Below are 24,726 nucleotides of genomic sequence, written 5' to 3'. Positions count from 1 at the left end.
CCATAGACCAATTGTCATTATTTTTTAACTAACTTGGTTTGTCTGTCTTTTCCTAAATCAATTGGCTACAGTGCTCTTACTACAACCCAGACCTCTCACACTTCTTTCCCACTTTGAATCTTTAACATGTTCTCCATAGAGATGGCTCAGTGGTTAAGGCACTTGGCTGCAAAACCTAAAGACCTGGGTTTGATTCCCCAGTACCCACATAAAGCTAGATGCAGTTTGGTTGCAGTGGCTAGAGGCCCTGGTGCACCCATTCTTTCTCTCTCTCTCCTCTCTCTGTGTGTGTGTATGTGTGTGTTTGTGTGTCTTCTCTCTCTCTCCCTCTGCTTGCAAATAAATAAATACAAATATTAATTAAAAATGTTCTCAGCTGGGAATGGTGTCACGTGCCTTTAATCCCAGCACTCAGAAGGCAGAGATAGGAGGATCGCTATGAGTTCGAGGCCACCCTGAGACTACATAGTAAATTCCAGGTCAGCCTTGGCTACAGTGAAATCCTACCTCAAAAAAAAAAAAAAAAAAAAGTTCTCCATAATCCACTGAGTAAAGTTCCACAGTTCTACTTTCTAATTTAGCCCATGGATCTTACTTGATCTCATCCCTGCTTATCTCACACTTTCATTTCCATTAGTTTTCTGAGTCTATCCTTTACTCCAAGTAGCCATTCTAAAATGCATCTTGCTCCATGGTGATTCCCTTAGGCTTTGACCCTGTATCTGTTTTATTATGTTTTTACTTTACCTTTCAAAATGTTTGTGCTTAATTTACCTAGAGTATCATTTTTGGGTTCTATAACTTCATTTTGATTCCTCTTCTTTTTTAATTGTCTATTATTATCATTGTTATTATTATTATTACATTTATTGCCATCATGTGTTGGTACCTTCTTTTCCCTTGTCCCTGCTCCCATTCCGTTTGGGTTCACTCCTCAGCAGGGTTTCAGGTATTCCCCATGGGGCTGTAGTTTCTACATTGTGGGAGCAGTTAGTTATTTTGGTGGGGGCAGTGCCTCTGGGCATGATGTCTCAACCTGCAGCTCTTACAATCTTTCCGCCCCCTCTTCTGCAAAATTCCCTAAGCTGTAGTGAGTGAGTTTTCAGTCTACTTCAGTGATAAGCTCTTAGGAGCCTCTGGACCTCTACTTTGGTAGCTGTTGAGTATCCTCAGGGTCTGTCTCCTTCACCTGGCACTGATTAAAAGAAACAGAATGGAAACAGCACTCTTGCTCACCTGTCTCTCCATCCTCTGTGGATTCCCCTTCTTTTTGTTGCTCTGATCTTTTGTGTGTCTGTGTGTGTTTCATCATAAAATTAAACCAATGCTGAGGCTAAAGGTGACTAGCATTCACAACCTAACGTTTTCTCAGCACTCATCCTCTCCAAACTGAAGATTTTCTCAAATACCAATTTTTGGAATTCCAACTCCTTAAAACATCCCCTTGTTTGGTATTCTGAGACGTTTCTGGTTTTCTTCCCTCTCTCTTGCCACTTTTGTGTTCTTCTAGGGATCCCTGTCATTCTTTCTCTGTAAAACCAAGGGTGTTCCTTGCAACTCTGTCTTTAGAGTTCTGAACATTATTTTTTTCTACCTACTTACTCCCTGTGATATCATGTGTTAAATTTAGGATGACCACATCTGTAGAAAAAGATCATGCATCTCCATTTCCAATCCATACAAATATTTAAAGATGCTCCACTGCGGTTTAAAAAAAAGTTGGTGACATTTATCAAAGCTTATCATTATATATTTGTACGGTTTTATGATTGCCTAAGTGACTCCTTAGACCATACATTTCCTATTTTGTCAGTGTATTAATGATGGCCTGGCATTGGGCCCCTGACATAGATGTGTAATAAACATAGAATGTTTAGACATATTACGTGTTCAGTAAAGATGTGATGATTAGCTGAATGATAACTGGATGTCCAGGACCATCATATTTCTGAATAGTACCCCAGTGTTTGACAGGATTATCCATGTCTATATAGAATTGTTAAAAGATACCTTCCCTAACCAATTCTGTGACATTTGTCATCTTCAGGCTAAGAAGCGTAGACTACAGGAGCAAAATGCTATTAAGTGTGATTGCGAGGCTACTTCTCTCAAGTCTGGTAAAGATTAGCTTTAGGATCACCCACAAAAAGTGTTTCAGAGCTGGTGCAAAGGGTTGCACAGGTTGCATGCTGAAGCTGAGGAGTGATCTTCATGTTGCAGACATTATAGCTTAGTGCGCCACAACCATTATCTACCAAGTACCAACACAATATTTTGCTCAAACTGATCAGTATAGTGTGACAATTTAATGACAGCTAGAAGCATAGGATATTTAGGGAGTAGTGCTTTTTCTCACCTTGCACAAATCAGACTTCAGAAGTAGTAGAGATTACTGGCTATCTCTCATCTGGAAAACAACTCAAGATAAGAGAGAAACAATCGAGGCACTAATGCAGAGTGAGGAGAGGAAACTACTTCAAACAAGATATGTTTTTATTGTTGGGGAACAAGGATTTACTTTTCCGGGGTCTTAACAAATCTTAAAAGAAATCAGACCTTCCCACTGGGACAAAGTAGTATCTTTGTATGTGTTGTCCTATTTACCATGGTTGAATAACATGATCCCCAAATAGTAGCTAGGTATGGTGACATTTACTTTATTCATGAATCTACAATTTGGGCAGAGCTGAGCAAGGATGGGTCTCTTGGTTCCACTTGGTGTCAGCTAACGAGGTTTGAAGGCTAGGGGCAAGAACCATGCAGAGGCACACTCAGTCATATGGCTACCAGCTGTGCTGGGAAGACTCAAACCACTGGGAGCCAGGACAGCAGCAGAGCCTCAGGCATCTTTCTATTCCCTGGCTCTGTGGAAACCATGTGACCTCACCAGCAGGGTGCTTGATGGCAACCAGCAATCAGCAGTTTGGGAAACAGTATAATTACAGCCAGGGTACTGATGGAATAGAGAGAGAGAGAGAGAGAGAGAGAGAAAGGCAAAAGATCCATTGTCTCTTTGACCCAATTTTAGAAGTCACATTATAGTACTTTTGCAACCTTCCCTTGGCCAAAGAAGTTTCTGAGGGTAAGAAACATGGTCCCTCCTTATGGATAGAGGAATGTGAATGTCAAGTATCCTCACACTGCAACAAAAACATGGGGTAGGAAATAGATAACAAGTGTGAAGAACAGAAGGAACTCTACAAGGGGTATTGGTTATCAGCTGGAAAGGTTGTTGCCTCTGCCTAGGAGAATTCTTATTTCCAGTCTCTAAGAAAACCAAAGCAAACCAAACGATGGCAGAAGCCAGAAATAGAGACAACGGCATTAGAAAATGGTCACACCAGGAGTTGCAATACCAGAAAACAAGAACATCATTATTTGCTCTTTATACCTGTTCTTCGTCCCACCTTTATAATTTTAATCAATGCTTTCCATTTCTTTGCATTAAATCAGTCATAACCGGTATTCCTTTCTTCCCATTATCACCAATGCCAGTCTTCCGGAGCTCAGACCTGGTTAGCTGTGGTATGTCTGAGTGTATTTTGTTTCTCTTCTTAGCTCCTCTAATATATTCTCCATATTCTGATGCACTTTTATTTCCCCCCAACATGAAGGTAAAATAAAAGTTGAACTGTTCAGTATATTTATTATGCAAACTTCTAGTTTTTTAAATTTTCATATGTATCAGATTGAGTCATCTATCTGCCCTATTCACTTGTAAATAATCTTATTTTGAATGACACATGTAAAAATCAGCTGCATAAAAGGAAAACTCCATCACTTAATGGTACAGAATGCATAGTGTCATTACCATTCAGCATTTGTGAACAGTCTGTCTTTAGGGAACATTTACATTCAAAGAAATATATGAATCTGAAATGCACCATGTGACCGATTTAAAATGTATTTTAAAGCTTCACGTCCATTATGCCATTTGTATTCTCAAAACACCCAAATGGCTGCTTATTGTTTCCCAAATAAGCTCTCCATTTATTTCTGTAATACAACCACATACACTCTCTGATTATGATTAAATTTATTGATGGCACACTTTTAATGACATCAATGATAATTATATAAAGGGCATTGTCTTTGTAAAATTTTAAATTTAGGGTTGGAGAGATGGCTTAGCCATTAAGGCGCTTGCCTGGGAGGTCTAAATGACATGGCTCCGTTTTCCAGTACCTACATAAGCCAGATGCACACAGTACCACATGTGTCTGAACTCCATTTAAGGTAGATAGAGATGCCTGCATGCCCATTCTCTCTCTCTGCCTCTTTCTCTCTCAAATAAGTAAATAAATAAATTACTAAAATACTTTTTAAAATTAAATTTATTTTAGCCTATTGAAGTAAAATTTTTACATATTTATTGGAGTACCATGTGATGTTTTTGATGCATGTATTCACTAACTAATGTTTAAAACATGTTAACCAGTGGATCTATCATCTCCAAACTTTCATTTCTTCATGATGAAGTAATCAAAAATTTTTTCTAACTCTTCAAGCAATACACTATCACTGTCATCTATAGTCACCCTACTGTGTAAACCTTCTTGCTCCTATCTAACTTACCACCGCTGATCAACCTTCTCTCATCCTTTCTTCCTCTCTTCTCTCCCTAGCCTCTCTCTGGTAACCATCTGTGGTGGTTTCAATGAAATGGTAGGCTGTTGGGTTTTGAGTACTTGGTTCCCAACTCATGGGAATTTGGGAAAGTTGCAGGGTCTTTGGGAAGTGGAGGAGGGTGTGTCTGCAGGGACCACGTCACTGGGGACAGCCTTTGAGGTTTATAAGTCTAGCACACTGGGTTTTCAAGTTACTCCCTTTTACTACTCCCTCGTGACTAGACAAAATGTGATACCCAGCCTGTGTTCTAACTCACACTTCCCACCGTGATAAAACTTCTCCTCAAGACTGTGAGCTGAAATAAACCCTTTACTCCCATAAGCTGCTTCTGCTTGGGTGTTCTGTCTCAGCCATGAGAAGACAACAGAAATACTACCATTACACTCACAAGTTCTATGAAATCAACTTTTAGTTATTTATTTACTTATAAGAGAAAGAGCAAGTGTGCCAGGGCCTCCAGCCTCTGCGAATAAACTACAGATACATGCACCACCATGTGCATCTGGCTTTACATGGGTACTGGGGACTTGAACTTGGGTCCTTAGGCTTCATAGGCAAGCGTCTTAATGGCTAAGCCATCTCTCCAGCCCTGAATCCAACATTTGTTTTAGATTCCACATGTAGGTAAGGTCATGTGGTACTTGTTTTTCTGTATCAGGGATATTTCACTTTGCATAATAATCTTCATTTCTAATTATTTTTGAAAGGATTCCCCTTTCTTTCTATGGTCTGAGTCCTATGCAATAAATGTTTACACATCTGTGTGTATCACACTAAAGAAAACACAGGGAGCACCACGGGGTAGATGCCATCTTGGACTGGGAGAAATAACTCTTGGAGTACAACATCTAGGCTAAAGAGCCAGGTTCTGCTACTTATTTATTTGTTTGGGGACTTAGGATACATGACCCAATTATAATCTAGCATTTTAATATTTAAATTATAAATATATCTGAAAGATCAGAGTTAGTGACAACATGTGCATGTGACCTACTAAGTTCCTTAACTTTAAGTATGTTTTTTTTTGTTTTGTTTTGTTTTTTCAAGGTAGGGTCTCACTCTAGCTCAGGCTGACCTGGAATTCACTATATAGTCTCAGGGTGGCCTTGAACTCTCTGCAATCCTCCTACCTCTGCCTCCTGAGAGCTGGAATTAAAGGTGTGTGCCATCATGCCTGGCTTAAGCATCTTTATTAATAAGACAACATGAAGTTCCAAGTCTAAGAAATGTAAAAGAATGGAGGTCGAGGATACAGCTCAGGTGGTAAAATACTTGCCTTGCAATCGTGAGGACCTGAGTTCAGTACTCGGAATCCATGTGACCAGGCCGTGGGTGGCGGTCCATGCTTACAGTGTCAGCGGCTGTAACCAACACTGGAGGGTCAGAAACAGGGGCATCCTGGGCCTCCTGAGCAGCCAGCGCAGCCCCAAGGATGCACTGTGTCAATAAAGATGGCCAGCCGTTCCAAAGATGACGCTCCAGGTTGGTCTCTGGCCTCCACATGCATGCACATGCATATGAACCTGACACACACACACAAACATGCACACGTATACCACACATGCAGATACAAAATACAAAACAAAAATCAAGTCCTGTGATATGCCAATAGCAAAGTAACTTGTGGCACAAAATGCTTTCTACAGATGTAAACTTAAAGCATAATGTTGTTATGCACGAAGCACCAATTGAAGTGTTGTTTTAAACTTGGGTAGCAAGGGCCTACCTATCAATTACAGGCTGGCCCATTCCTTCATTTGGGTTCCCATGGGAGTAAGTAACCCTGAAAGATATAAGAGATGTGGAAGGCAGATGGGTGGCCCAAATTTCTGTTAGTATTTTTCTTCAAAGTTACTTCAGGTTCTCTGAATATATACTCACCAAAATCTATCATAATGTCATGTTTTCTGAATGCCTTCATTAATAACCTTCATAATCTGAGTAAGATATTCCACTCAGAACTTGACACAAGAGTGTCCAATAAATGCTATTATTATCATTGCTATTCTCTCCCACTTTGGAAAAAAAAAAAAGCTAAAGACTCAACTCACATGGTGAAAATACTCTTTCATACCATGAATGCCAATGTCCAAAATAAGGATGTTATCATGATTCACTGTATAAAACTTACACTATATAATTTGGGTCATTAAACAGTCTTCTCTTTCAACAAGTAAGTTTGTGTGTGTGTGTGTGTGTGTGCAAAACCAAGTTCTTCTGTTGGAAGATGGTCCAAAATATAAAACTTCCCTTGTAGTACATGGATTATTGATCTCCAAACTAGCTACTAGTGTGTTTTTGTCTACTTTTGTTCTATGGGAGATCTCAGGAAGTAATTTAGTATTTGTTATTTCTTACTTTAAATAAAATCATCCTGAAACAGTGAAAGTACCAACAGTTGGGAAATCAAATAAGTCCTTAAGGTGGAACTATTTATCTATAAAATATATTCCTAAGGTTACTTTTCCAAGCCTTCAAGATCAATGCAAATTCCCCAAAGTGAAAAGCCATATTCTTTTCACCTAGCACAGATCAAAAACAACTTTACCGAATAAATTGTCATTTAGCTAAAAAGTGTTTTCCTTCTGTCAGATTAAAACCTGTGATATCCTATTATGTATTCTGCTTTAATTTTTAAAGAAAATATAAAAATCTTGAGAACTGGCCAGGTATGGTGGCACACGCCTTTAATCCCAGCACTTGGGAGGCAGAGGTAGGAGGATCACCATGAGTTCAAGGCCACCCTGAGGCTACATAGTGAATTCCAGGCCAGCCTGAGCTAGAGTGAGACCCTACTCAATAAAATAATAATAATAATAAAAAACATGAGAACTTTGGTATGCTGTGAGATGAAGTGTGATCATTATGGTTTTTAGGTAGTGTTGACAACAACAACAAATAAAACAAATAAAACTTTCCCCTTTCTTTGTTTGAGAGGGATGGACTAGCAAATATGTACATGGCTATCAAATTTCATCTTAAACTAGTCTATTGATATGTCACCATTTCTTCATACATCTTTGGTGGTAAACTTTATTGAAATCAGAATTAGGTGATGGAATACATAATATGTCTCTGGAGTAATTAGTGAGATAGAGATTTGACAATTATCCAGCTAATCTGATCAACAAAGACAGCCAAATTGGGTAGTTTATGTCTCAAAGTGGATTTATTTGGCCTAGTCAATCCAAATTGACTGCACACATTAATTACATTAACAACACCGCTGCCAACTTTCTCCTCACCATGGGGTACATGGAAAAGACTCAGAACCAGAGGCAGTGAGGACACAGAGGAAAGACAGTATCAGCTGGCAGCAAGGAAACAAGCAAATGTATCTGAAAGAAGAAAAATAGCAGGTCTCAATTGTAACATTAAACAGAGAAAAGATAAAGAACAAAAGTCATGAAAGTGCAATAAATGACTAGTATCTAGAAATTCAAAACACAAAAGGAAAGAAGAGAGGCAATCAAAAGAGATGGTGTGATTTATAGAAACCAAGCCAATGCAGAACCTGCATTCATTTAAGAAGCGATGAGATAATCCACAGAAACCATGTCAATATATAACACGTGTTCTTTTAATAATACCACAAGATTAAAGACAATTCAAAACTCTCACTTCTTTAGCTTTTAGCAGAGTTAGCAATGCTTGTTAAATTGACTTTAAATATTTGAACTGAAATGTTCTTGAACTTTTGACTGATGTTTCTAAAGAGGATAAATAAAATTTAGTATCAGGAATTGTTTTTTTTTTTTTGCTTAAATAAAATCATAAGTACAAAATTTCAGGGCAGTCATTACCAAACTACCATATTAGACAACATGAATTTTATAATAAGTTTTATGGTTTATTAATTTTGAAGATGGTTAAAGGGAAAAATTACCCATTTATCATCAGATCTGTTCTTCTTGCATTGAGCTTTTGGCTGAGGAAATGAAGAGGCAGACAGAGATGCTATTCTTCCTCCTTTGAGTACTTCTCCTACCTCTGTCTCCTAGTCCCAGAAAACTACCAATGCATGGACCACTAGACTTCAAATGTATTTTCCCAAGCTGTCAGAGATTCGTTACACTGTAGTACATGAGTATTTGCAAACATTAAAAATGAATTTAAAGCAATTTACATTTACATTTACAGTAAACTCCTTCCACTGGAAAGGAAATGAAACCCACAAGTTGACGTTTTTGGTTTTGTCTCATAATATGACAGGTGGTCCATGATGAGGACTAATTCCCATCCCTGGTTCTAGAAATTCACGTGGTCTTCAATTGCTTTCTGAGCTGTAATGCAAACCAAACCCTAGCCTCCTTTAGCTTTATGCTGAAGCCTTAAAAACTGCTTCCAACATTATACACTACCTCAATCACAGCAATTACAGCTGTCAGTAACTCTCTAGGGCTCACTCATGATCAATTAGTTCGGTGCAACTGAGCTGTTTTATTTTAAATTCATATAATTACAATTAATTTAAATTTAAATAGCCACCTGTGGCTAATAGCTATCATACAGGACAGGGGAGTTCTCAAATCAATAACAAGACAGGTGCTACTGAAAGCCCAACTATATTAGAATTTTTTTTTTAATTTTTTGTTCATTTTTATTTATTTATTTGAAAGTGACAGAGAGAAAGAGGCAGAGAGCGAGCGAGAGAGAATGGGTGCGCCAGGGCCTTCAGCCACTGCAAACGAACTCCAGACACGTGCGCCCCCTTGTGCATCTGTCTAATGTGGGTCCTGGGGAACCGAGCCTCGAACTGGGGTCCTTAGGCTTCATAGGCAAGCGCTTAACCACTAAGCCATCTCTCCAGCCCTATATTAGAATTTTTTTCCCATGTATCTCCTAAATTAAATCTTATGCATGTTGACCTGATGGGTCAACATTCAACATCATCAGGCATGCTTAACAAGTTTAAAACAGTTAATATTGGCCAGAAGATATAGCCTAGTGATAATGTGGTTGCCTAGAATGGACAATAAGACCCTAGGTTCTATTCATGGCACAGAAACAACAACAAAATAATAAGATCCAAAATTCATCTCTAAGTCTAGTAGTACATATGACAGTAAGAAGAGGAAATGAAATGCGTCTAGAAAGTACAATATTCCATTTGATAGATGTCAAGATGACCACAGCCCACATTTTCTTATTTAATAGGTTAGCTTTATTTTCCAGCTCTCCCTGTCTGTCTTTGAAGAGCAGCTGGCATGGCATGTTTTCTGAGGTTTGTAGGAGCCTCTGCATGGCTGGGCATTGCACTGGGAATCCGAGTTGCCTGCACTCCTAGGGGTAGTTCAGAGTTCTTCAGCTGGGAAGAGACAAGCATGAAAACGCTAATCCTCTGCCCCATTGTGTTGGACTCCTGAGCCAAGCTGTAATCATATTTCTGAATTTCAGTTCTGAAAGCGTGGTTCTTCTTAACAACTGACAGTTTTCAACTAAAATGCTATTGGCCCTGGACTTCCCTGGGAGTCATCTGCTTTGTAGGGCTTGTTAAGAGTGGCTACAAAATGCAATGGATTAAACACTGAAAGAAGACTTTATCCATCTATGACAATGTTCAGGAGATAAAATGTTATTGATCCTAGCTTCTTAGTGGGTTGTCTATTGAGGGATTTAGTCATCATAGTTAAAGGTATGGTTGAAAGCATTCCTTTAAGAGCATGAGCTAAATTTTCTTGCTTGAGAAATGAAGTGTTTTTTTTTTTTTCCTCCAGTAACCGTCCAATTGTAGTTCACATAAAACACATTAAAAAGAACTTCTAGCTCTTTCAGTTACCAGACAGCTGAACAAACTGAATGTGACTCTAATGTTGGAAAAAAAAAAAAGCAGCAGATAAAGATTACATATCTCAAGGACCGTGCTAGTGATGAAAGAGGAGAGAATATATTTTACACCCTGCTGTACCTACCATTGGCCAGAATACAACACAAAGTCTCAGACATAATTTAGCAATTTCACAAAAGCTAGCTGGAATGGTAACAGATTTCTTCACTTACCAGGACTCTATGATAAGGAGTTCAAAGTTTTTCAGTTTACTTACTGTATCCCAGTCTGGGAGTGTCCCTTTGATCAGAACTTACAAACCTCCAGAGCCCTAAGTGGTGGCTGCAGGAGCCCAGATTTCCCAAGCAGATCGCTGGAAGTGATAATGACACCTCGCGTAACTTCTACTCTGGCCTCTTAATTGTTGAGCCCAACTATTATGTCCATGAGAGGCAACGCGTGCCAGTGTAGAATACCCGCTGTACTGGACGAGACGTCGCTCCCTTTTCCTAGGCGGTCTTTTCTAAGCTGCTATCTCTGGTGAGCTTCCAAATGGCCTTAGGATTGCTGTGTCACGCGGGCGGCACCTGGTTAACTACGGTATCCGAGTCCCCTCGCCCACGACACTGCCACACCATTCATCTATCAAGTGAAGCCCTGGGTCCAAGACGGTGGTGGGCAGGATTCTGCCCTGAATGAGTAGATGAGGCACCATGGGTCTTCTGCAGTTGGTGCTGGCTGACAAACTGAAGAGGGTCTGCTCCATAGGGATGGCAGGGAGAAGCATGCAGGCCCCTGAAGTGAGGTGGTGCTCTTTACCTCTGCAGTTTGTGGCTATCATTGGGCAAATCTAGTCATGGACAGCCTGGCAAGGGCAGGGCACTCAGAGCCTTCAGGCAAGCAAACTAGAGCAGCAGAAGCACACCCCACCCCGGAAAAAAAGGGCAAAAACATCAAAATGGAGGTAGATGAGTAATATGGTGGGTGTCATTTATGATCTTTGATTCAAAAACAGTCATGACTGTGCTGGAGAGATGGCTTAGCTGTTAAGGCACTTGCCTGCAAAGCCAAAGGATCTCAGTTTGATTCCCCAGGACCCACATAAACCGGATACACAAGGGGGCGCTCGTGTCTGGAGTTCCTTTGCAGTGGTTGGAGGCCCTGGCACGCCCATTCTCTCCCTCTCTCTGCCTCTTTCTTTCTCTCTTTCTCTCTCTCAAATTAATAATCTTTTTTGTTAAAGCAGCCATGACTACTGTGTTTCCTACCAGGTTCTCTCCTCTTGAAGTTTTCCAGAAGACATACCTAATCAGAAATCTGGAGTCGCTCAGCTGAGGCGAGAGGAACTTGGCATGTCACACGAGGGAATCTCAGTGGCAAAAGGAGTCCTGTGTGGTGCAGGCTGTCACCTTTCCCCCCAGAACCTCACTGAAGGTCCGTGGCCATCACCCAAGTGCTGGGGTGTTGTCTGATGAGCATGAGCATTCCCTCCTTGGTGTTAGCAAAACAGGAACTTTTGAACTTTTAACTATTCTATTTGTTTTGTTATTCCTGCACATGTATATGCGTATGGTACGTGAAGTTGTGTGTGTATCTGTCATGGTTGTGGTACACATATGTGCATGTGCATGTGTGTGAGACACACACATCGGTGGAGATCAGAGGTCAATGCCAAGAGACTTCCTACATCCCTGTCCTCTGTTACGTTTGTGAGCTCATGCCTCCCATTCACGTGAGTTGTAGCTCATTGTCTTGGCTCGTCTAGCTGGTCAACGATCCCTAGGACACTTACCTTCTCCACCTTCTTAAGAGCTGGGATTTCTGGTGCCCGTGGCTTCTGGATTTTACGGGGGTGCTGGGGATCCACACCCGGGCCCTCATGCTTGCACCAAACCATCTCCCCAACCCCAAACATGAACTTTCCTCCTTACCTGAGGAAATCTACATACTTCTCAACCACAGAAGGTGAATGGCGGCTTGACAGAGATGGGGACCAATGCTATCTCTTCCTCACAATGGGACTGACGTTTAGTATAGCTTGTGTGCCTGAGCTTTTCTATGGCAACTGTTGAAAACTGTATATTTGGTAATAATAACATCATGGTGGGCATGGTTCGTGAATAATTTCTCTGCAAATTCACAGAATCCATGATAAAAATGCATATTATGACCTAACCCAAAGGCAGGCTCCATTTGTTCATTCAGCAAATGGTTATTGAATATACCCTATTTTTATGACTTCTAGGTGCCCAGGTGGCAACCTCGAATGATGAAATAAAATCACTGACCAACAGAGCATGTGAGAATATCATGTTGCAGATCACAGTAAATCTTTAAAGAAAATAAACCGATGGGGCTTCGTGGTTCACCTCTATACTCCTACACTTACGAGGCCAGGACAGGAGCATTGTGAGCTGAAGGGGCCAGACTGGGCTACATAAAGAAACCATGCCATTGAAAATTATTTTTTTAAAAGTAAAGGGTTGGGTCCTCTGATAGGATGATATCTGGCTTAGCAGTTAAGGCTCTTGCCTGTGAAGCCGAAGGACCCATGTTTGACTCTTCAGATGCCACGTTAGCCAGACACACAAAGATGAGGCAAGCACAAGGTCACACATGCCCACTAGGTGGTGGAAGTGTCTGGAATTTGATTGCAGTGGCTGAGGCCCAGGCACACCAATTCTCTCTCTGTGTGTGTCTTTTCTCATTCTCTCTAAAAAGTAAAAATAAAATTAAAAAGAAAGAAAATTAAAGATGTTGGTCATGATGTTACTAGGCCAGTGACGGTTCAGAGAAACAGTGGTGCAGGGAAAAAGCCCTGAGGCAAACCTGTGCTTGAGGAGCAGCAGGAGGCCGGCGGGCCTGGGGCTGAGGCCTGAGGGAAGGAACAAGAAGCGGAACTGGGGATTCAGTCCGGGGCCAGACTGTGACTGCTCAGCCAGTGCGCAGGCGCCTGCTTTCTGTACGAGTCTGTTGTAGTGAAATACCCAGAACAGGCAAATGCACAGTGGCAAAGCAGATTGATCATTGTTAGGAGCCGGGTATATAGGGAATGGAGAGTAACTGCTAATTGGGGTTGGATTTCTTTGGGGGGATGATGAAAATGTTCTGAAATGGATTGTGATGATAATTGCACAACTCTGGATATCTACGAAAATTGCTGAATTTTAGGCTTAAAAGGCTGAATTTTATAATATGCTAATTATCTCTCAATAAAGCTACTTTTTGAAAAAAAGATATTTTACTCTGAGGGATATATATATATATATATATATATATATATATATATATATATATGATGAATATTGGATGTTCTGAACAGCAGCAAGAGTCTACCTAACTTACATTTGTAAAGGATCATTTTGGCTGTTGTGTTAAATATAGACTAAACTAGATGAAGTGGAGATTTTTTTTTTATCATGTCACCATTGAGCTTCTCTTTGTGCTTCATAGTGAATTCCCATGGGCCAGGCAAAACCCTGAAGTGTGCTGTGTAGTAGGTGACATTGGCACTAAATCAGGTCAACACATTATCTGCTATAGGGTATGAGGCTGTTGATCTGTAATGGGTTTTAAATATTTATCATAAATGAGGATCAAAAGCAATTTGTACTCACCTGGCATGAATGTCAGCATACAGTCATGGTCTTGCCCTCCACAGCTGCCACAATACAGACCGGAGGTAACCTCAATTGTCTGACAATGGTCAAACATCAGAATAGTCCATTATTATATTGATGCCATCATTGTGTGTTATCAGATCCAGGCTTGGGCCATGCTCTCTGAATGTTTAATTAGATGCATGTGTTCCAGAGAGTGTGAGGAAAAGTGCCTGCAGATCATTGAGGGCTGGCCAAATGAGTCCAGATTTAGAGAACCCTGCGGTCTGGTGCATGCTAGCCTATTCCTTTCGGAATAAAGCTTTAGCTTACCATTAGAGGAGGCTTGGGAGGGTTCTGAATGTTAGAGCTAGCCTAAACCACAGTTTGCAAGAAAACCCCTTAATCAAATGACTCGGATAGCTGCTGATGGGAGGGGCTAAGAGGAGGGACATTCATCGTAAGTTTCGGCTGTGATATAAGCAGCATTGTTTCCAGATCAAAAATAAACAGAAAATTCGGCATTCCTACAAGGACAATGATAAATAAAAAATGAAATACAAGTTTTATGTCAAGCTCCAAATGGAAGATGCAACTGTGGTACTTATCTCTTAACTTACTTTCCTCTCATACAATTGAATCTCTGCCATTAGGTCTAACTGGCCCTTCCAATTAAAACATTCTATTTTTAAAATGGAAAAACAAACATACAAAAATCCAAATAGACAATATTAAGGAAAACTGGTGTTCTATATGGAGACCATGGCATTGTACCATTTATAAAGAAATCCATAGCATGCCACCTAGCCCTCGAAAGTCCAAAAGACCTGACCACAGACATCAGATGAATGTGTGAATAGATCTTTTCTGCCAAAGTTGAATAACAAATGCTATGTTGTCTGGGAGAAACCTCATTATGAGAAGGTGGGTTGGATGCTTCATAACGGGAAAGTTAGAAATAGTTACTTCAGTTTGAAACACACCCACCCACACCCAAGTTTAACTTCAACTGAGTGACGGCGGCAACTATTAAGGTCATCATGATTACTACGGGAAATCGGAGGCACTTTACCAGAAAGGGAGATAGTGCAAAGAATGTTATGGGAAGACAATGAACCCGTTTTGACATGGCAACTGCGATAGCAAGAGCACCTTCTATTACTCTACACCTGATTCTTTTGCTTTAGAAATTCTGCCCAGTCATCACCTGTAAGAGCACGCAACAGAATGGAGTGAGTTCGTACGGACCAACCTGGTCCAGATGACGGCTGACAGTAGGTATGACCATGAGTATCCTGCCAAGGGCCTTCCTTGTCCCGTTAGCCTCTCGTCAGCGTGCGCCTTCTGATGCATCTCAGTGCTTTAGTTTCCAAAGTGCATCTACTGTGCTGTCTGTGAAATGGCCTCTTGGGCTTCTTGGATAGTTTGGCTGCATGAGAAATCACCTGAATGACTCAACTTGTCAGCAAATCTTACTGTGTCTGAAAGACCTAGAATCAATGGCGAGTCAGCATTGTTGAATGAAAGCCTTTCTTTCTGGGCTCCGGAAGGATAAAAGTAAGTGCATTTTATATTACAGAGCCCCTGGCTTCTCGTTCCCTGCGCTGCCTCTCCCATGTCTGCAACGGCCTCTCCTGATACGATTTGTCTAGTAAGCCATTGCAAAAGGAAAAAACAAAATATCTCATCTCAGCATGTTCTCTTCGTAACCTAAGCTAAGACAGCTTATACAGCGATTCTGAGAAGAATATTGGAATCTGAAGATCAGGGCAGAGGTGTGGGGTGATGAGCCACAGAGTTCCTGACCTTCATGTCATAAGGTTAGCAGAGACAACCCATGGAGCAGATGCATATAAAGTAAAAGCCTTAAGACACAAGAGAGCCTCAAATTTTCTTAATCTCCCTCCACCACCTTCACTAATTCCACTGAACCTATATCCATTTACTCAGCTTTAGGATCAGGTTGGACCACAATGGAGGCTCTATGAAAACTCTCCCCCTGGCTTGCCTCATGTCTGGTACTCCTTCTATTTACAACATTGCTTTACTTCATCAGCCTACCACGCTCACCCTCTAAAGGCATGCTGTCTAAGGGACAGCTGGTCTACAGGTCTCCTGTAGCTGCAAACAGAGACGGATCTCTCCATAAATCAGAATGCTAAACACCTGTTCAGAAATGCAAATGTTTGGCTCAGATTCAGCTGAAGGAATCCCAAGTACACTTTATATATGGGGAACATTTTCACCTTGACTTTGCTCAAAAAGTTTCTGTAGTCTTAAAGGAAAATCTGCAAAAATATGAAGAGAGAAAAATTTCCAGAAGTAAAACCAAAGTTTGTATTGATCAGAAGAAAACACCAGGGCTGGAGAGATGGCTTAGCAGTTAAGGCATTTGCTTGCAAAGCCAAAGGAGCCCGGTTTGATTCCCTAGGACCATGTAAGGCAGGCGCACAAGAGGGCATCTGGAGTTCGTTTGCAGCGGCTGGAGGCCCTGGCGTGCCCATTATCTCTTTTTCTCTTTCTGTCTGCCTCTTTCTCTCTTGCTTTCTCAGATAAATAAATAAATAATTTTTAAAAAGAAAACACCAACTTGAAATAGTATGTATGAAGTATATCTACAGAAATACTTGCTGAATAAATGGTATTGGCTATCTTGTGCGTCCTATTGTAGAAAGAGTGATGGCGCTCATACTCAAAATAGCTTTAGGAGTACTGTTTTATGACTACATAACGCCTCTACCTTAACCTTACATGAGATATTTTTGAATAGAAACCACTTGAACAAATTTGATGAAATCTGTCAAATCAAAGAAGTCCAGGGAATCTACTAAGAAATTATGGAATGCAACTGCAGTATCATTTTGTTCAAGTAGATTAGGTTGGTGAGTTGTTGCCTATAAAAACTAAAAAGCAAAGAATTTTATTTCAAATGAAATCTTGTGGACTTGGGTAAAAGCTTCCTTTGTGAAAGACAGTTTGCCTTTGAGAGGCTTTTCTTGTGAAATACAGGAATGCTATTATTAGTTGAATAAAATGATCCTTTACCAAAGAGAAAGCAAGGAAAGGCTGTCTTTGGCTATTTTGACATCTTCAGGTACTTGTAAGTCATGAGTGTGTTAAGAAGAAACAAGAACTAATAACATAAATAGACAGCTTTAAAATAAGTAAGTGATGGATAATAAAGGTTTCTTTGTTCACACTTGAGATAAAAAATTTACTGTCTTCAGTGAGCTCATAGTGGCAGAGTTAAGACATAGGTGTTTGATATGCACATAATATGTGTGCATGTCTATGCGATATATACACATATGCAACATATATGATGAATATCCTATATATGTTTGTATATATAATATACACACATAGTATATATAAAATGCTTATATATTTATGTGTATATACATATATACATTTTTATACTATAATAGTATGTGCACCTGAGAGTTAAAAAGCCTGAGACTCCCATCTTTAGAAAGGCCTCTGGCCCATTTGGTTGTTGCTGAAGGTTGAGACCTTGTGCTTCAGGGGAGGAACATTGCTCCACTTGATAGAAATTCTTTACCAGTTCATTTTGCCTCATCACCCACACTGTGTGATGACTCCTAGGCACACACTTCCCTATAAGGAGCATGGAATACTGGCACAAGCTGGGCAAGCGAAACCAGTAAGTCTTCTCTAAATAGCTAAGACACACCTTCCTTATAAAAATCAGAAAAATAAAATACTAAAATGCAAAACAGGCATGGTGGTTCATTCTGTAATCCTAGCACTTATAAGGCTGAGGCAGGAGGATCTGAAGTCCAAAGCCAGCTTGGGCTACAATGTAAGAGCATGATTAAAAAAATAATAAAGTAGAAAAAATAAAAATAAGAAGAGTTATATCCTGTCTTGCATTGGTTAAAACAAACTAAAAATATTAACTAATAAACACAAGTGGCATGGCCATAAAAATCCACTGTATAAGTTTTATTGAACAATATATACTACAAACATTCAAAGGTGAAACTAAGGAGATAATGTTGTATTCACTACCAATGGTTAGATTTTGTGCTTAGGATTTTCATATTCTGAACATCAATATCATGTTTATAATGGACAACCCTAAGTGGCAAAAATAATGAGGTTTAGCTTCATACATATTCACAACAACAGAATTGAGGCACTAGGATCTTGTTGGATTCTGATTCTAATTCTCAGTTTCCAAGCCAAGTGGAACATGCGTAACTATAATAAGGATGCATTCTATTACTTAAAACTCTATCTAAAAATCCTTTAAAAATCACTTTATGTACCTCCTTCCTTATAATTTGATTCTTAACTTCCTTCATTGTACTTATACACCTTTAAAAACCCTTTTGTCACAATTGACAGTTTCATACCCATTCAAGTCCTTATTTACGTACCACTCTTCTAAAATCCCATCTTTGATCTACCCTATTCCAACTAAACGGGGCTTATTTCTCTCTCACAACACAGGCTTCACTCTTTCAACTTTCTGATCCTCTGACTGCTCCACTTTGTAGGACAATGTGTCAGGGAGACATTTGGCTGGGCCTAGGCTCTGCGATCTGCAGTTACTAAGGAACAAGTGTACAGTCATACCACAACCATGATTTATTACAGTGAAAAGACACAAAGAAAACCCAGTAGAATGAAAATGCACATGGACTGAAATCCAAAGGAACTAGGAGCATGCTTCCCAAAGCTCATCCCAGCACAGTCAAACAGGAAAGACTGAATTACTACAGCAACCAGGGGTAGGCAATAGGACTTGTGAAGCTCACTGCAGACTCACAGCCAAAAGATTTCTCTGGGGGGTTCCTATGAACATTTGCTTGCCCAGCAGGTGCCAATACTCCATGCTCTGTATAGGGAAGTGTGTGTGTAGGAGGAATCACACATATGTAAGCATGCATATATATATATATATATATATATATATATATATATATATATATATATATATATATACACATGTGTATATTATAGGTACAAACATATATAGGATATTCATTGTATATGTTGCATATGTGTATATATTGCATAGACATGCACACATATTATTTGCATGTGAAACACCTATATCTTAACTCTGCCACTGTGAGCTCACTGAAGACAATGTTTTTGTTCAATACTCTAATTATTTAATATTGAACAATATTCCTGAAAGGAAACACTCAGAAAGCACTGTTGAGTAGGTGGTCTGCTCATTTAGTAAGGAACTATAAGAAAGGTATGAGAGGTATAAGGTATAAAGATGTAAGACAGGTATGAGAGCAGACCCCAAAACATGGAAGAATGCTAGAGGCCAGTAAGCTAAAAAGGAGATATAAGGGAATAGAAAGGGAAGGAGTGGAGGACGTAATAGGATGACATTGTATATATGTAAGTAGAACAGATTAATGGGGGTGCAAAGGCCTAAGTGAAGTCAGAGGAAGAGATTGAGTAAAGGAAAGGTGGAGAGAAGGCTAATTGAAGTCTAAGAGGATATAAATAAGTCATATGGAACCCTGATTTTCTGGACAGTGGAACACACAGGAGCTGTAGATTGTTATTAGAAAATTTTCAGTGCCAGGGATGGGATACCTTCTAGTGAGTTATCGGCCAGGGAGGTCTCTGATGCCCTCAAAACATTACAGGCCATTGCCGAGGCCCTTGGTTTCCCACCAGGAATGGTAATACCCTATTGCTGAAGATCCCACATACTTGGGTTGCAAGGTCACTGAGAAATCCTGCTGGAGCTGAGCTGAAAATCTCCTCCATGTAGACCAGCTGACAGAAAGCTAGAAGAAGCCCTTCTGCATGCAGTCCAATGGGAGAGAGAAAAATCATCAGTGAAGATACTCAACAATAGACACTGCAAGCTTATATTTGGCCAGCCAGGCCAAATGAGCCAATGGGTACAATAATGGTATATCTGTCATGGGGGAAACCAACTGCCCTCTAATTTGACTGGAGGCCCACTCCATGGGAGGGAATACATCCCTGATACTGAAAACCTACAACAGAGGTAATCATGAGCCCCAGGGGAGTAACATCTGCTGCTGTCTGGCTAAGTGTATATACTATGCTTATCAAACTGCCCAGTAAGCACTTTTTTTAATGCTCATACCCATATATTAAAGCTACTCTCACTTTTGGTTAGGGAACCTTCTCTTTTCAGATGGCAGTGACCTTGGGATGACTCAGAGGGCATCATGATGCTGAGAAGAAGTGACAGAGGAGAGCTCAGCACTGAAGTATATCTATCACACCTTACAAGACTCAGGGTCCATTGCGGAAGAGGTGGTGGAAAGAATGTAAGAGCCAAAGGAAGGGTAGGACTGCTTACAATGTGATCCTCCAGACACAAAATGGCCTGGATATCCATTTTCCTCACAGTGTCTGACACCACCTACACAAGACTTTCATAATAGGAGAAAAAGATCATGACATCAAAATAAAAGAGGGACTGATTGAGAAGGGGAGGGGATATGATGGAGAGTGGAGTTTCAAAGGGGAAAGTGGGGGGGTGAGGAAGGGAACTACCATGGGATATTGTTTACAATCATGGAAGTTGTCAATAAAAAACCCCAAAACAAACAAAAATAAACCAAAAAACAAAAATGAAAAACAACAGATCACTCACATGATCCTACTGTTACATAATTTATCTGATTCAACTAAAACTAATGCATGTATTATAGACCATGTCTCAAATTTACTTGCCAAAAGAGATTATTCTAGCATTTATTTAATGTGCCACTATGATATAAATTTAAGCACACCATAATTAGAGTAGCTAACGCTTACTCAGTGTGTAACAAGTTTCTATGCAAGAAGTAGACACTGTCCTAGTTTTGTAGATAAGGTTATGAAAGAAGTTTAAAAAATCTTTCTAAGCAGATACAACAACTTGCATATTCTTCATTACTCGATTTTACTGATTCTCAGACCTATGAAAAGCTGTCTTTCTGACATAAAAATTATTTTGAACATATTAAATGAAAAATGTGTTCTATTTTAAATGTTTTCCTCTATAACACTTTAAAATGGAAGAACATAAATATTTCTAAATCTTGGCAGCTTCATCCCTGATCCATACCATCTTAAGGAAGAGTTTGTCACAGTAATTTACAAACAGTAGTGAGGATTTAGCAATGAACAGAGCGTCTGTGGCTGTCACTGTGAACATGCACGCAAGGGAGTTTATACTGGGTTACTTAAGACAAACAAGCCCAGTGAAACCTATGCGTCCTCGCCAGGGTTCTAGAGTGGAATGTTGGCATGATACAAATGAAAAGGCTGCTGAAGAAAATATTTTTCTATTCATTTCTGAATTGAATGCATTTTACAACCTTCCCATACTGGAAGATAATTGATACATATCCAAACTGGGAAGAACTTAGAGAAGGGAAAACAGTTTTAGGATTTTATATGCGTTTCAAAAAGAAATAAATAGCTAAAAATGTTAGCCAAGTTGAATTTTCTCAGATTCACACAGCAATGTAAGAAGATAATTTTCCTCCTAGATCATGAACATTTGGTGAAGGAGCTGTTGGTATTGTTCACAATTTTCTGAGTTGTTACTTATTCAAAATTCATCTTCAGGTTCAGAAAATGGCAGCTCCATGGCCAGAAGCAGGCTGTTTGGTGTTAAGATTAGGAGGACATATTTGAAAGGTGTGCTTTTTTAAAAAATATTTTTAGTTATTTATTTGAGAGAGAGAGGAAGAGGCACAGAGAGACAGAGAAAGAGAGAGAGAGAGAGAGAGAGAGAGAGGGAGAGAGAGAGAATGGGCGCGCCAGGGCTTCTAGCCACTGCAAACGAACTCCAGACACGTATGCCCCCTTGTGCATCTGGCTAATGTGGGTCCTGGGGAATCGAATCTCAAACCGGGGTCCTTAGGCTTCACAGGCAAGCACTTAACCACTAAGCCATCTCTCCAGCCTGAAAGGTATGCTTTTTAAAAATATATATTTTTAGTTATTTATTTGAGAGAGAGAGGAAGAGGCAGAAAGAGCAAAAGGGCACAACAAGGCTGCTAGTTACTACAAACAAACTCCAGTAGCATGCGCCCCCTTGTGCATCTGGCCTACATGGGTCCTGGGCCATCGAACCGGGGTCCTTAGGCTTAGCAGGCAAATGCCTTAACCAGTAATCCATTTCCCCAACCTGAAAGGTCTTTTGCTTTGCTTTTATTTTAAAATTTCAACCAACTGAAGAAACCCTCCTTAAAGGGTACTCACATGGTCACCAAATGTCATATAGGAGTAAGTGTGTCTTAGGATGTTTATGAGACTGTCTCAGGGTCACATAAGTAGGAGGTGTCAGAGACTTAAAGGTAAATTATCACCCTCTAGAATTTGTTCTCAAGCAAGAGTCCACATTATTCCTCAGATCTCAATGGAGGGTCTTAGATTTGAATGTAATTACAATCTTTTAGTACTGCATTATCCAGCTTGTCAGCACCATAACAAACACCTAAGATAACTTACAAAGAGAAAAAGGTTATTTCACCTCTGATTTCAGTTCCTTCTTGGAAAGTATGCTGTTTTAGACCTCTGCTGGGTTAGGAAGAGAGGGGGCACACCACAGTGAAAATGGGTGACAGAACTAAATCACTCACCTCACAGCCAGGGAGCAGTGGAGAGAAAGAAAGGGGGTGTGTCCTGCAGTGCCCATCAAGGGGAAAACCCCAAATGATATAACAACCTTTCTTAGGTCTAACCTCCTAAAAGTTCTGCTTCCAACAGTACCTCTAGGAGAACCAAGACTTCAATGAGTAGCCTTTGGGGGATATTGACTATCTGAACTATGCAAGGTTTGAGATACAATTCTCTATTGGTCTTTTGCATCCTGGGTGTCTTGCAAACAAACCTGCTGACTGCTTTTGTTCTGGGTATTTCTTTTCAAAAGGTGCCTGTACAGTTGGAAGCACTTCAACACAGAGATACAGCCTCCCCGTAGGAGAGCAGCCAGGCAGCCCTGCCATCTGCTAAAACTGCTAGGATTTACAAAACTCAAGGTTATGCTTCTACAACCATGCCATTGTCTATACCCACGTCACATGCCAGTGAGAACTGGGCTCAGGAAGTAAGCATCTGAGAACACTCATACACAGGACGGTACCAGCTTTCAATGCCTAATATAGCCTTTTGTCTCTGCATATGAAGCCGAATGAAATAAAGGTTTCTCTAAATGGGAAATTGAACTGACTTGTACAGTGCATAAAGTTTATTACTATGTTGGAGGTACTCTCTAAGAAACTAATGTAAAATTATTAATACCAGATCAGGAATATGGAAGGGGTCTTTGCCATTGAGAAGATCTGAAATGGAAGTCCCATGCCTAATGCAATCATTTTCATCACAGTTATGTGTTTCATAAATCATATTGCCCTTCTTTCTTTGGTAAACAGCTCTAAACTACATTTTGCTTCTCAAGTGCCACATCTATGCTTTGATATAAATAATGGCCCTTAATTTTTTTCCCTAGGCTACTCAAAATTCTAGAATACTTTTCTCAACCCATGGTCATTTTATCATTCTACTGTCTGTCTTGGATTTATAGGAAATCCAGCAAGTACTGTGGATTTTACCCATTGACTAAATATGTTCAAATTAAATATGTTCAAATTAAATCTAAATATGTTCAAATTAAAGTCTTTATTAAACTGATTTTATTTACTTCTTTTTTGGTTTTTCAAGGTAGAGTCTCACTCTCCCTCAGGATGATCTGGACTTCACTATGGAGTCTCAGGGTGGCCTCAAACTCGTGGCAATCTTCCTACCTCTGCCTCCCAAGTGCTGGGATTAAAGGCATGAGCCACCACACCAGCTTTATTTACTTTTAATACCTGCATAAGCAAAGAAAATATACTAGATGGATAAATTCTAGCATGGTGGAGTGCAAATCACTAAAAAATTAATTAAAGTCATGAAAATTGTTTCTTGATTATTGGTATAGTTTGATTTCTGTGTGTGCTGGCTCCTATAGCATTTGAATTGACACAATAAAGTATCCATACTTTTCATTACAACTCTGAAAGTAGTAAGTTGTATCTTGTATACAACACCAGAGGAAAATATTGCTTAATTTATGTTGTGTAAAAGCATTGTAATTTAGTACAGTAAAAGCTTGAAATAGTTAAAACCATTAGTAGGTCACATTTTAATATTTCCCACTGATAGCAATTACAGGTTAAATATTATCAATGTTTACTGAACTCCTGAGATATAGAAATCAATAAACAAAAACATGAATATATTTCACCTACTTTTGATATGTTACTTGATCGGCTTGCAGATCGCCCTGGGGATTTTTCATTCTGAAATAAAATTAAAGACATTAATTAAAAGAGAGTGTGGCAAAACTCTTTAAGACTGAGAACAGACAGCATGATGTAGGGAAAATTTATGAATGTTCTCAGTAGGTTCTAATTGAAAGATGCAAATAAATTGTATAGAATGACTCCTTATCAAATAGCATTTCTATAATACATAGCAGAGTTCTAAAAATATTTCAGTTAGCATCAGAGTGACTAGCAGTATTCATTTATAGGAAATTATTATTTCTCCAGAAAAATCTGTGCAATGTCTTTGAAAGTAAAAGTAGACAGTGGAAGTATAGTCCATTGTTTCCCCTTTTGCTTTTTTTTAAAAAAGTTATTTGGTTTATTTTTATTTATTTATTTGAAAGTGACAGAGAGAGAAAGAGGCAGAGAGAGAGAGAGAATGGGCGCGCCAGGG

The 24,726-nt window shown here is 39.7% G+C and overlaps 1 protein-coding gene across 2 annotated transcripts in view; it reads right to left on the bottom strand.

The window, feature by feature from the left end:
- Marchf1 (membrane associated ring-CH-type finger 1) overlaps positions 1-24,726 on the bottom strand; it is a 394,778-nt gene that overhangs the window by 132,559 nt on the left and 237,493 nt on the right. For both annotated transcript variants that reach the window (XM_045131784.1, XM_045131785.1), the window contains exon 3: positions 24,255-24,305. In XM_045131784.1, the coding sequence (XP_044987719.1) occupies positions 24,255-24,305 (51 nt within the window). The remainder of the gene's footprint in view (positions 1-24,254; positions 24,306-24,726) is intronic.

Source organism: Jaculus jaculus, chromosome 12, assembly GCF_020740685.1.
Source record: "Jaculus jaculus isolate mJacJac1 chromosome 12, mJacJac1.mat.Y.cur, whole genome shotgun sequence".
Taxonomy (NCBI): Eukaryota; Metazoa; Chordata; class Mammalia; order Rodentia; family Dipodidae; genus Jaculus; species Jaculus jaculus.
Note: the sequence above shows the minus strand (reverse complement) of the source record. Positions and strands in the feature narration are given on the sequence as shown.